Source organism: Taurulus bubalis (genome assembly GCF_910589615.1).
Source record: "Taurulus bubalis genome assembly, chromosome: 2".
Taxonomy (NCBI): Eukaryota; Metazoa; Chordata; class Actinopteri; order Perciformes; family Cottidae; genus Taurulus; species Taurulus bubalis.
In genome coordinates this window covers 47,369,305-47,383,553 of record NC_136590.1, presented here as the reverse complement: position 1 = coordinate 47,383,553, position 14,249 = coordinate 47,369,305, and the positions used below count along the sequence as shown (strand labels likewise).

At 47.5% G+C, this 14,249-nt stretch overlaps 2 protein-coding genes across 7 annotated transcripts in view; one reads left to right on the top strand and one right to left on the bottom strand.

Moving 5' to 3' along the window:
* Window positions 1-2,068: 2,068 nt before the first annotated feature.
* Window positions 2,069-7,513, bottom strand: rpp30 (ribonuclease P/MRP 30 subunit). Of its 6 annotated transcripts, none has more exons than XM_079237583.1 (12): window positions 7,375-7,513; window positions 7,177-7,235; window positions 6,116-6,172; window positions 5,987-6,052; window positions 5,781-5,852; window positions 3,842-3,931; window positions 3,421-3,537; window positions 3,229-3,258; window positions 2,926-2,963; window positions 2,721-2,800; window positions 2,350-2,577; window positions 2,069-2,281 (listed from the first exon to the last, which is right to left on the bottom strand). In XM_079237583.1, the coding sequence occupies exons 1-12, from the start codon at window positions 7,454-7,456 to the stop codon at window positions 2,226-2,228; spliced, it is 975 nt and encodes a 324-aa protein (XP_079093709.1). In that variant the 5' UTR covers window positions 7,457-7,513; the 3' UTR covers window positions 2,069-2,225. The 6 variants fall into 6 exon arrangements, with proteins under 6 accessions (XP_079093709.1, XP_079093710.1, XP_079093711.1 ...); XM_079237584.1 differs by having other exon boundaries at window positions 2,069-2,278; XM_079237585.1 differs by having other exon boundaries at window positions 2,386-2,577.
* A 189-nt stretch (window positions 7,514-7,702) lies between these two features.
* nudt13 (nudix (nucleoside diphosphate linked moiety X)-type motif 13) overlaps window positions 7,703-14,249 on the top strand; it is a 6,793-nt gene continuing 246 nt past the window's right edge. The window contains exons 1-9 of the mRNA XM_079237580.1: window positions 7,703-7,729; window positions 8,470-8,571; window positions 8,730-8,872; window positions 11,989-12,096; window positions 12,210-12,316; window positions 12,433-12,558; window positions 12,654-12,765; window positions 13,588-13,742; window positions 13,996-14,249. The exon at window positions 13,996-14,249 is cut by the window's right edge and continues 246 nt beyond it. Of these exons, the coding sequence (XP_079093706.1) occupies window positions 8,507-8,571; window positions 8,730-8,872; window positions 11,989-12,096; window positions 12,210-12,316; window positions 12,433-12,558; window positions 12,654-12,765; window positions 13,588-13,742; window positions 13,996-14,217 (1,038 nt within the window). The 5' untranslated portion in view covers window positions 7,703-7,729; window positions 8,470-8,506 and the 3' untranslated portion in view covers window positions 14,218-14,249. The remainder of the gene's footprint in view (window positions 7,730-8,469; window positions 8,572-8,729; window positions 8,873-11,988; window positions 12,097-12,209; window positions 12,317-12,432; window positions 12,559-12,653; window positions 12,766-13,587; window positions 13,743-13,995) is intronic.

Below are 14,249 nucleotides of genomic sequence, written 5' to 3'. Positions count from 1 at the left end.
GTGTGTGCAGGCGGTCCGGCCCAGACCTCCTCTGCTCTGCTGCCTCAGGTGTCTCGGAGGAGAACCAGTAAGTCTCTCTCCCTCTCTTCCTCCCTCCCCCCCCCCCCATGTTTTGGTTAGACTTTATTAAACTCACGGTTGATGTTTCAGGGTCACATCAACCACATCCTGGGCCACTGAAGAGGCGGGGCTTAAGGGACCTGCTGGATGATGTCATCGTGATGATGTCATCGTGACCCCGCCCACTGAAAGGACCGGTTATGTTTAAAGTTGCTCCGTCATCAGAGCGCTCCGTCTAGAGATTCAAACTTTATTAGTTTCAAACAAAATTGGTCTTTGTTGATGAACAATCCGACATCTGAGTTCAATGCTTTTATTCTGTCTTCCCGTTCATCAGAAGATTAAATGTAAATGAAACACCCGTTTAGAAGAACAACTCAAATCAAGACATTCTGACAGCTCCTTTCCAGCAGCTCTCAATTCTCAGGTATCCACGTGTCCTTGAACACACCATCGCATAGAGAGACAATGAGCAGAAATACAACACAACTCACAAGCCCCGCCCACTCCACACCTCCTATCCAATCACACAGCCTTCCTCCTCCCACCTGACACCGTCAGTGCTTTGTTGTTTCTTGGAGTTTGCTAATGTAGTTTCCTGTTTGCTAATGTAGTTTCTTGTTTGCTAATGTAGTTTCTTGTTTGCTAATGCAGTTTCTTGTTTGCTAATGTAGTTTCTTGTTTGCTAATGTATTTTCTTGTAGTTTCTTGTTTGCTAATGTAGTTTCTTGCAGTTTCCTGTTTGCTAATGTAGTTTCTTGTTTGCTAATGTAGTTTCTTGTTTGCTAATGCAGTTTCTTGTTTGCTAATGTAGTTTCTTGTTTGCTAATGTATTTTCTTGTAGTTTCTTGTTTGCTAATGTAGTTTCTTGCAGTTTCCTGTTTGCTAATGTAGTTTCTTGTTTGCTAATGTAGTTTCTTGCAGTTTCTTGTTTGCTAATGTAGTTTCTTGTTTGCTAATGTAGTTTCTTGCTTGCTAATGTAGTTTCTTGTTTGCTAATGTAGTTTCTTGCAGTTTCCTGTTTGCTAATGTAGTTTCTTGTTTGCTAATGTAGTTTCTTGCAGTTTCTTGTTTGCTAACGTAGTTTCTTGTTTGCTAATGTAGTTTCTTGTTGGCTAGCGTAGTTTCTAGTTTGCTAATGCAGGTTCTTGTTTGCTAATGTAGTTTCTTGCCGTTTGTTTGCTAGTGTAGTTTCTTGCAGTTTCTTGTTTGCTAATGTAGTTTCCTGTTTACTAATGTAGTTTTTTGCTTGCTAACGTAGTTTCTTGTTTGCTAGTGTAGTTTCTTGTTTGCTAATGTAGTTTATTGTACTACTACTGTAGTTTCTTGTTTGCTAACGTAGTTTCTTGTTTGCTTATGTAGTTTCTTGCAGTTTCTTGTTTGCTAATGCAGTTTCCTGTTTGCTAATGTAGTTTATTGTACTACTAATGTAGTTTCAGTCGCGCTAACAGGAACGGGATTCATCATTATTGTTTGTGACATCAGAGACCAGAAGTCTGTTGGACATTAAGATGGTTTTGTTTCAGGGCATTTAAAAATGTTCCCTTTGTAACTCCTCATCAAAGGTAGTTGGCATTAATTAAAAGGGAAATACATAATTGTATTAATTTGTTCTTCCAAAACAGTCTGAAATCTTCCTGTTTGTAAATTTATATTTTTGTGAGACAGATTTTTATATTGTGAAGTAGGATTTCATGAATCTGATTGAATGTAAAGGCAGCTTCCTGTAGAGCTCTATTTTTAATGACATCATTTCCTGCTTTGGGACTGACTAATCAGACTGCAGGCTGATTTCAAAATAAAACATTTGAATTAAACCTTTGTTTGTTTTCTTTTATGAATAAAACAAAGAATGTTTCAACATCTTTGACTTTAATAATCAGAGCGTCCATCTTTACATATGGGATGTTATTGATTACTATACTAACTTTAAAATAAAACACTTGACAGAACCTTATCAGGTGGGTTTTCTTTGAAAGAATGAAATAAAGACCACACATTTTATATTTACTCATTACATGTATTTATTCTTAACAAAAATACATTAAATGCAATGAAAATACAATGTTATCGATTTTCTGTTGATTATCAGTTTGTAAAAAAAATAATTATAACCAATCAGAATCAGTCTGTTGACTATCCAGAAGCCCCGTCCTCCTCAGCTGTCAATCACTGGTCAGGTGAGGCTTGGCCCTCTTGGCTGCAGGAGCGCCTTCACCTGCTGGGGACAGAAAGGATCAGTCAGCTGGTCAGTCCTTATTGATTAGTCTAGAGGAATCCAGCACCTACAGTCAGGTGGAGCCCCCTGCTGGCCGGAGGACCTACAGTCAGGTAGAGCCCCCTGCTGGCCGGAGGACCTACAGTCAGGTAGAGCCCCCTGCTGGCCGGAGGACCTACAGTCAGGTAGAGCCCCCTGCTGGCCGGAGGACCTACAGTCAGGTGGAGCCCCCTGCTGGCCGGAGGACTCACTGCAGCTCTTCATGGTGTAGACGATGCCGCTGGCCGACTTCCTGGTTTCTGACGATCAACAACAACAATGTTCATTTAACAGCAGCTTCATGTACATCACAACCTCACGCTATGGTAGTACTGAGCGTACAGATAGCAGTACCAGCAGTAGTACTGAGCGTACAGATAGCAGTACTAGCAGTAGTACTTACCTGCGTGTAGTACAACGGATCGACAGGTGGAAGAAACGGCTTCTTTAGTGCCTGCTTCTGACAAACCGAACAACAAGCCTCTGAGGAGAGCGTCAGGACAACAACTAGTACACAGAGTACTGAAGTACACAGAGTACTGAAGTACTACACACACAAACAGGAAGTGGTTTCTGCTGAAGAGCAGGTGAGCCAATAGGAAGGATACAAGTTGGTGATGTCATACGGACCTCTGAGCTCCAGAGGCTGAGGACACATGATCAATATTATTGATTACTAAACACATGATTATTACTATTATTGATAACTGAGAACACATGATTATTATTGATAACTGAGAACACATGATTATTATTATTGATAACTGAGAACACATGATTATTATTATAATTGAAAACTGAGAACACATGATTATTATTATTGATAACTGAGAACACATGATTATTGATTACTTAACATTGATATGCTGCACACATCACTACTGATCACTGATTGATTATTGATCACTGACCTTCTCCGCTGCACTGGACAGGATCACATTCTGAAAGACAGAGACAGTTTCAGGCTCCGCTTCCTCTGACATCACTGAATGCGTCATAACTGAGACAGGAAGTGGTCTGGGACAAACAGGAAGTGGTCTGGGACAAACAGGAAGTGGTCTGGGACAAACAGGAAGTGGTCTGGGACAAACAGGAAGTGGTACCTTCCCTTTACAGCTCTCCATCAGAGAGACGGCGTTGGCGATGGTGTAGCGCCTCCTGGTGGAGTCTCTGATGGCCGCAGAGTAGGAGACCTCAAAGACCACGCCTCTGTCTACGGCCTACACACACAATAACATAATAATAACGTTAATAATAATAAAATAATGATAAAATAAAAGCGTTAATAATAATGTTAATAAATAATAATGATAAAATAATATTCATAATAATGTAAATAAATAATAATGATAAAATAATGTTCATAATGTTAATAAATATGATAAAATAATGTTAATAATAATATTAATAAATAATAATGATAAAATAAGGTTAATAATGTTAATAATAATAATGTTTCTAAATAATAATGATAAAATAAGGTTAATGTTAATAATAATGTTAATAATAATAATAATAACTCACACCGTTGACCGGCGCTCTCTTGAAGAAGAAGGGAAGCTTCTCCGTCACTGAGATGCAGATGATGTCGACATCATAGAGCATACAGGCGGCCTGAATATACAGAAATATACACACATGTAAATATAAATATACATATATATATACACACACACACACGTGTGTATACAGGCGGCCTGAATATACAGAAATATACACACATGTAAATATAAATATACATATATATATACACACACACACACGTGTGTATACAGGCGGCCTGAATATACAGAAATATACACACATGTAAATATAAATATACATATATATATATATACACACACACACGTGTGTATACAGGCGGCCTGAATATACACACAAATATACACACACTTTAACATACATATTTAAGGTAAGCAACAAACTGAACATGACAAAAGAAGGAGTGGCTTGTCCCTCACAGGGACCCTTACTATTGTGTGTATAAAGAAGTAAACAACATGTAGTACTTTGTGTGTAGTACTTGTATAAAGAAGTAAACAACATGTAGTACTTTGTGTGTAGTACTTGTATAAAGAAGTAAACAACATGTAGTACTTTGTGTGTAGTACTTGTATAAAGAAGTAAACAACATGTAGTACTTTGTGTGTAGTACTTGTATAAAGAAGTAAACAACATGTAGTACTTTGTGTGTAGTACTTGTATAAAGAAGTAAACAACATGTAGTACTTTGTGTGTAGTACTTGTATAAAGAAGTAAACAACATGTAGTACTTTGTGTGTAGTACTTGTATAAAGAAGTAAACAACATGTAGTACTTTGTGTGTAGTACTTGTATAAAGAAGTAAACAACATGTAGTACTTTGTGTGTAGTACTTGTATAAAGAAGTAAACAACATGTAGTACTTTGTGTGTAGTACTTGCATAAAGAAGTAAACAACATGTAGTACTTTGTGTGTAGTACTTGTATAAAGAAGTAAACAACATGTAGTACTTTGTGTGTAGTACTTGTATAAAGAAGTAAACAACATGTAGTACTTTGTGTGCAGTACTTGTATAAAGAAGTAAACAACATGTAGTACTTTGTGTGTAGTACTTGTATAAAGAAGTAAACAACATGTAGTACTTTGTGTGTAGTACTTGTATAAAGAAGTAAACAACATGTAGTACTTTGTGTGTAGTACTTGTATAAAGAAGTAAACAACATGTAGTACTTTGTGTGTAGTACTTGTATAAAGAAGTAAACAACATGTAGTACTTTGTGTGTAGTACTTGTATAAAGAAGTAAACAACATGTAGTACTTTGTGTGTAGTACTTGCATAAAGAAGTAAACAACATGTAGTACTTTGTGTGTAGTACTTGCATAAAGAAGTAAACAACATGTAGTACTTTGTGTGTAGTACTTGTATAAAGAAGTAAACAACATGTAGTACTTTGTGTGTAGTACTTGTATAAAGAAGTAAACAACATGTAGTACTTTGTGTGTAGTACTTGTATAAAGAAGTAAACAACATGTAGTACTTTGTGTGTAGTACTTGTATAAAGAAGTAAACAACATGTAGTACTTTGTGTGTAGTACTTGCATAAAGAAGTAAACAACATGTAGTACTTTGTGTGTAGTACTTGTATAAAGAAGTAAACAACATGTAGTACTTTGTGTGTAGTACTTGCATAAAGAAGTAAACAACATGTAGTACTTTGTGTGTAGTACTTGTATAAAGAAGTAAACAACATGTAGTACTTTGTGTGTAGTACTTGTATAAAGAAGTAAACAACATGTAGTACTTTGTGTGTAGTACTTGTATAAAGAAGTAAACAACATGTAGTACTTTGTGTGTAGTACTTGCATAAAGAAGTAAACAACATGTAGTACTTTGTGTGTAGTACTTGTATAAAGAAGTAAACAACATGTAGTACTTTGTGTGTAGTACTTGTATAAAGAAGTAAACATCGTAAATCTCACGTGAAAGAGTTTCTCTGTAGTCGGCTGAACAGCGAGGAGATCGAACCCACGATACTCTGCAGCGTTAGGCCTCTACACACACAGACACACACACACACACACAGACACACACACACAGACACACACACACAGACACACAGACACACACACATTAACTGATGCATCTCTATATTCATATCAGTGTGTGGTCAAAGTGAAACACTCACAAAGTGACTAGAGTCTGACATCACAACGGTCAGTCTGTTCAGCACTCTGATTGGACGAGACCGGCCCTGATGAAACAGACAGGTGTTAACGCCACGACATCATCATCATCATCATCATCATCATCATACCTGCACGACGGGCAGCGGATCAATCAGCTCTCTGATCGGCGTCGGCGTCGGAATCTCCTGCAAACAGGAAATGAAACAGCTACTAAATAAAAGTCAGTCCTGACAGCCTGCGTCCCTGAACGCAGCACGTGTCACTGAATGCAACGGGGGAGCCTGCGTCCCTGAACGCAGCACGTGTCAATGAATGCAACGGGGGAGCCTGCGTCCCTGAACGCAGCACATGTCCCTGAACGCAGCACAGCAACAGGCGTCCCTGAACGCAGCGCGTGTCCCTGAACGCAGCGCGTGTCCCTGAACGCAGCGCGTGTCCCTGAACGCAGCGCAGCAGCAGGCGTCCCTGAACGCAGCACAGCAACAGGCGTCCCTGAACGCAGCGCGTGTCCCTGAACACAGCGCAGCAGCAGGTGTCCCTGAACGCAGCGCAGCAGCAGGCATCCCTGAACGCAGCACGTGTCCCTGAACGCAGCGCAACAGCAGGCGTCCCTGAACGCAGCGCAGCAGCAGGCATCCCTGAACGCAGCACGTGTCCCTGAACGCAGCGCAGCAGCAGGCGTCCCTGAACGCAGCACGTGTCCCTGAACGCAGCACAGCAACAGGCGTCCCTGAACGCAGCGCGTGTCCCTGAACGCAGCGCGTGTCCCTGAACGCAGCGCGTGTCCCTGAACGCAGCGCAGCAGCAGGTGTCCCTGAACGCAGCGCAGCAGCAGGCGTCCCTGAACGCAGCACGTGTCCCTGAACGCAGCGCAGCAGCAGGCATCCCTGAACGCAGCACGTGTCCCTGAACGCAGCACAGCAACAGGCGTCCCTGAACGCAGCGCGTGTCCCTGAACGCAGCGCAGCAGCAGGTGTCCCTGAACGCAGCGCAGCAGCAGGCGTCCCTGAACGCAGCACGTGTCCCTGAACGCAGCGCAGCAGCAGGCATCCCTGAACGCAGCACGTGTCCCTGAACGCAGCGCAACAGCAGGCGTCCCTGAACGCAGCACGTGTCCCTGAACGCAACCCAGCAGTAGGCGTCCCTGAACACAGCACGTGTCCCTGAACGCAGCGTAGCTCATACTCACCGGTTTCTTTTGGGCTGTGGGTTCAAACACGTAGTTCACGGCGACGGTGGAGAACCCGACTGCAGGAAGAGAACACACATGATCACTGACTTCAGATCGGCCCCGATGCTAGGCCCCGATGCTAGGCCCCGATGCTAGCTCGGTTAGCTCGGTTAGCTTCCCGCTCCCACAGGCACCAGTGTGGATGTAAAGACTCACGGTGAGCGGCTGTTTCTATGAGGCTCGTCATGCGGCTCCTCTCGGCAGAGAAGCCCACGTTGAGGTCCATAAACACGGCCATGCTGCTGCTGGAGCCACGTGGAGCCGCGCGGCCTGCTGGGAGATGTAGTCCTGTGACCAGCAGGTGGAACGCGTCTATGTTATAGATATAATTATATCAGTAGATATTTTGCTGACTATATATCTGAACCATAAGCTCATAGAAAGATATTGATCACGTGCTCGCTCTTGTTTTGTTTCTGTTCTTCTTCGTGATTCCTGCAGCGGGTAGAAACAGCTGCAGAACACCAGCGAAGAAGAAGAAAAAAAAGGTCGCGGACTCCAAGAGAAGCAGGTACAACTCTGAACAGTACACAGTTATGTATTTATACACAGTACACGGTTATGTATTTGTACACGGGTATGTATTTATACACAGTACACGGGTATGTATTTATACACAGTACACGGGTATGTATTTATACACACAGTACACGGGTATGTATTTATATGCACAGTATACGGTTATGTATTTATACACACATGAACATATACAAAGTTGTGCTAAGCTAGGCTAACAGTTTCCCCCTGCTCCCAGTCTTTGTGCTAAGCTAGGCTAACAGTTCCCCCCGCTCCCAGTCCTTGTGCTAAGCTAGACGAGCAGTTTTCCCCTGCTCCCAGTCCTTGTGCTAAGCTAGGCTAACTGTTTCCCCCTCCTCCCAGTCTTTGTGCTAAGATAGGCTAACAGCCCCCCCTCCCAGTCCTTGTGCTAAGCTAGGCTAACAGTTTCCCCCTGCTCCCAGTCCTTGTTCTAAGATAGGCTAGCCATTTCCCCCTTTTCCCATTCTTTGTGCTAAGCTAGGCTAACCGTTTCCCCCTGCTCCCAGTATTTGTGCTAAGCTAGGCTAACCGTTTCCCCTGCTCCCAGTCTTTGTGCTAAGCTAGGCTAACCGTTTCCCCCTGCTCCCAGTCTTTGTGCTAAGCTAGGCTAACAGTTCCCCCCTGCTCCCAGTCTTTGTGCTAAGCTAGGCTAACCGTTTCCCCTGCTTCCAGTCTTTGTGCTAAGCTAGGCTAACCGTTTCCCCCTGCTCCCAGTCTTTGTGCTAAGCTAGGCTACGGGTTCATTGCAGCCATGTTGAGGCTGAAGATCTCCCGTCTGTCAGCTCGCTGCTGCTCAACCTTCGTCTCCAGGATGAGGTTCAGTACCTGATGATTTACTGATTGATTGGTTGATTGAGTGATTTACTGATTGGTTGATTGATTGAGTGATTTACTGATTGGTTGATTGATTGAGTGATTGGTTGATTGAGTGATTTACTGATTGGTTGGTTTACTGATTGGTTGATGGTCCTCAGGTATGTGAGCCGGCTGCAGCAGGACGAGGCAGCGTGTTCTGCAGCGCTGCAGAACGCTCAGGTGTTCCTGTTCCACCGTCTGTCTCCTCTGCTGCTGCGCACCCAGCAGGGAACCTTCAGACCAGCAGCCCTGAGAACCACAGGTACAGCACCACAACACCACCGTTACAGCACCACAACACCACCGGTACAACACCACCGGTACAGCACCACAACACCACCGGTACAGCACCACAACACCACCGGTACAGCACCACAACACCACCGGTACAACACCACCGGTACAACACCACCGGTGCAGTACAACACCACCGGTACAGCACCACAACACCACCGGTACAGCACCACAACACCACCGGTACAACACCACCGGTACAGCACCACAACACCACCGGTACAGCACCACAACACCACCGGTACAGCACCACAACACCACCGGTACAACACCACCGGTACAGCACCACAACACCACCGGTACAACACCACCGGTACAGCACCACAACACCACCGGTACAGCACCACAACACCACCGGTACAACACCACCGGTACAGCACCACAACACCACCGGTACAGCACCACAACACCACCGGTACAACACCACCAGTACAACACCACCGGTACAGCACCACAACACCACCGGTACAACACCACCGGTACAGCACCACAACACCACCGGTACAGCACCACAACACCACCGGTACAACACCACCGGTACAGCACCACAACACCACCGGTACAACACCACCGGTACAACACCACCGGTACAACACCACCGGTGCACCACAACACCACCGGTACAACACCACCGGTACAGCACCACAACACCACCGGTACAACACCACCGGTACAGCACCACAACACCACCGGTACAGCACCACAACACCACCGGTACAACACCACCGGTACAGCACCACAACACCACCGGTACAGCACCACAACACCACCGGTACAACACCACCGGTACAACACCACCGGTACAGCACCACAACACCACCGGTACAGCACCACAACACCACCGGTACAACACCACCGGTACAGCACCACAACACCACCGGTACAGCACCACAACACCACCGGTACAACACCACCGATACAGCACCACAACACCACCGGTACAACACCACCGGTACAACACCACCGGTACAGCACCACAACACCACCGGTACAACACCACCGGTACAGCACCACAACACCACCGGTACAGCACCACAACACCACCGGTACAACACCACCGGTACAGCACCGGTACAGCACCACAACACCACCGGTACAGCACCACCGGTACAGCACCACAACACCACCGGTACAGCACCACAACACCACCGGTACAGCACCACCGGTACAGCACCACAGCACCACAACACCACCGGTACAGCACCACAACACCACAGCACCACAACACCACCGGTACAGCAGCGGTACAGCACCACAACACCACCGGTACAGCACCACAACACCACCGGTACAGCACCACCGGTACAGCACCACAACACCACAGCACCACAACACCATCGGTACAGCACCACAACACCACAACACCACCGGTACAACACCACCGGTACAGCACCACAACACCACCGGTACAGCACCACAACACCACCGGTACAACACCACCGGTACAGCACCACAACACCACCGGTACAGCACCACAACACCACCGGTACAACACCACCGGTACAGCACCACAACACCACCGGTACAGCACCACAACACCACCGGTACAACACCACCGGTACAGCACCACAACACCACCGGTACAGCACCACAACACCACCGGTACAACACCACCGGTACAGCACCACAACACCACCGGTACAGCACCACAACACCACCGGTACAGCACCACCGGTACAGCACCACAACACCACCGGTACAACACCACCGGTACAACACCACCGGTACAGCACCACAACACCACCGGTACAACACCACCGGTACAGCACCACAACACCACCGGTACAACACCACCGGTACAGCACCACAACACCACCGGTACAGCACCACCGGTACAGCACCACAACACCACCGGTACAGCACCACCGGTACAGCACCACAACACCACCGGTACAGCACCACAACACCACCGGTACAGCACCACCGGTACAGCACCACCGGTACAGCACCACAACACCACAGCACCACAACACCACCGGTACAGCACCACAACACCACAGCACCACAACACCACCGGTACAGCACCACAACACCACCGGTACAGCAGCGGTACAGCACCACAACACCACCGGTACAGCACCACAACACCACCGGTACAGCACCACAACACCACCGGTACAGCACCACCGGTACAGCACCACAACACCACAGCACCACAACACCATCGGTACAGCACCACAACACCACAACACCACCGGTACAGCACCACCGGTACAACACCACAACACCACCGGTACAACACCACAACACCACCGGTACAACACCACCGGTACAGCACCGGTACAGCACCACAACACCACCGGTACAGCACCACCGGTACAGCACCACAACACCACCGGTACAACACCACAACACCACCGGTACAGCACCACAACACCACAGCACCACAACACCACCGGTACAGCACCACAACACCACCGGTACAGCAGCGGTACAGCACCACAACACCACCGGTACAGCACCACAACACCACCGGTACAGCACCACAGCACCACCGGTACAGCACCACAACACCACAGCACCACAACACCACCGGTACACCACCGGTACAGCACCACAACACCACCGGTACAACACCACCGGTACAGCACCGGTACAGCACCACAACACCACCGGTACAGCACCACCGGTACAGCACCACAACACCACCGGTACAGCACCGCACGTACAGAACCACAGGTACAGAACCTCAGAGCCACAGGTACAGGACCTAGAACCCCGTGTGGAGAACCTCAGAATCACAGGTGGAGAACCTCAGAATCACAGGTGGAGAACCTCAGCACCACACGTATAGAGCCACAGGCACAGGCCAGAGAACCTCAGGGAAAAGAACCACAGGTAGATAATTTAAATTACAGGCACAAGATAAATGGAAGGGAAGCGCAAGTGGAGAACCGCAAAGGGAGGGAATCTCAGGGGGAGAACTTAAAGTAGAGAACCACGAGTACAGAAGCTCAGGAAAGTCATTACAGTTAGAGAACTTTGAAAGAAAATGTCAGTGAAAAAAGTGAAATGGAGAACCTCAGAGGCAGAACACCGTAGAACCTCATAGAACACTCTTGATAAGCATTCTGTGTGTTCCAGATGTGCAGTCGATACTGGAGAGACTCGGTTCAGACAGAACCCTGCTGAACGAGTCGGTTCTGATTGGCTGCTCTGAACAGAACCAGGTCCAGTTCTGTCTGGACGTCGGTAAGAACACTCATTTAGAATTTTAGAACACCGCTGGTTGCACTTGAGTGGGTTCCTGAACGCACCGGTCTACACTGACGTGGGTTCTATGTGGTCTGTGTTTGCGGTTCTAGGACAACTGGATCAAGCAGCAGTAGAACAAGTGTGTGGAGGAAACTTCATCAGTCTGAGGAAGGCGTTCTTTCTTCTGACGGAACCAGAGGCGCCTCTTGTGGCCAAGGTGGGTACTACAACTAGTACTGTGTGTACTACAACTAGTACTGTGTACTACAACTACTACGGTGTGTACTACATCTGTCCTGATCCGGTTCTGACCTGATCCGGTCTGTCCTTCAGGGTCAGGCTCTGCTGCGCTGGCATCAAACCAGCGGCTTCTGCAGCGCCACGGGGGAGCCGACCCAACGGAACCAGGCAGGAAGTCAGAGAGTCTGCAGCCGCTCCGGCATCACCTACTACCCCACGGTAAGAACCAGCTGGAACCAGGTCTACACCAGATCTGAACAAGCTGGAACCAGGTCTAGACTGGTCTTGACTGGTTCCTCCTGGTCTTTCTCCAGATGTCTCCGGTGGTTATCGTCCTGGTGTCTGATGGGAAACGGTGTTTGTTAGGCCGTCAGTCGTCCTTTCCTCAGGGCATGTACAGCGCTCTGGCCGGCTTCTGTGACATGGGTCAGTCCTACCTGTCTCCATACTCACCTGTCTACAGTCCTACCTGTCTACAGTCCTACCTGTCTCCATACTCAGCTGTCTCCAGTACTACCTGTCTCCATACTCACCTGTCTACAGTCCTACCTGTCTACAGTCCTACTTGTCTCCATACTCACCTGTCTACAGTCCTACCTGTCTACAGTCCTACCTGTCTCCATACTCAGCTGTCTCCAGTACTACCTGTCTCCATACTCAGCTGTCTACAGTCCTACCTGTCCACAGTCCTACCTGTCTCCATACTCAGCTGTCTACAGTCCTACCTGTCTCCATACTCAGCTGTCTCCATACTCAGCTGTTTCCAGTCCTACCTGTCTCCATACTCACCTGTGTACAGTCCTACCTGTCTCCATACTCACCTGTCTCCAGTCCTACCTGTCTCCATACTCAGCTGTCTCCATACTCACCTGTGTACAGTCCTACCTGTCTCCATACTCACCTGTCTCCAGTCCTACAGTCCTACCTGTCTACAGTCCTACCTGTCTCCATACTCACCTGTCTACAGACCTACCTGTCTCCATACTCACCTGTCTACAGTCCTACCTGTCTCCAGTCCTACCTGTCTCCAGTCCTACCTGTCTCCATACTCACCTGTCTACAGTCCTACCTGTCTCCATACTCACCTGTCTACAGTCCTACCTGTCTCCAGTCCTACCTGTCTCCAGTCCTACCTGTCTCCATACTCACCTGTCTACAGACCTACCTGTCTACAGTCCTACCTGTCTCCATACTTGTCGGTCTGTCAGCTCACCTGGTTTCCTGTCTGTCTCTCTGTGGGTGGTCCAGGTGAGACCGTGGAGGAGACTCTGAGCAGAGAGGTGGCTGAGGAGGTGGGTCTGGAGGTCTACAGGGTCTCCTACAGCTCCTCGCAGCACTGGCCGTTTCCTCACAGCTCCTTCATGATGGGCTTCCATGCCTCCGTTAGCCCCGCCCACTCTCAGGTGAGCTGACAGGTAGCCTCGCCCACTCTCAGGTTAGCTCTGATACCTTTCAAACTAAAAGCTGTGTATTTTTAAATTAATTAACACATGTAGGGATCGGTTTGTACAAACACAACTTGATCTTAAAATAAAATATATATATATATATATATTCCCGTCCCGTATTCCCGTATATATTCTCCGTCATGTGATCCACTGTCATGTGACCCTCCGTCATGTGACCCTCCGTCATGTGACCCCTGTCTCTCCACAGCTGTCCGTTGACCACACGGAGCTGGAGGACGCCCGCTGGTTCAGTCTAGAGGAAATCACCTCCGCCCTGCAGGTGAAGACTCCACCCAGGAGAGGTGACCCCAACAGGAGAGGGGACCCCGGGGACCCCCCCGTCCTCTGGCTTCCTCCAAAACACGCCATCGGCAACCGCCTCATCACAGAGTGGACGAATCGCCAGCGACGCGGCGAGAAAGGACAGTGACGTCCAGGTCCAGACTGAGAAGGACTTCTCCA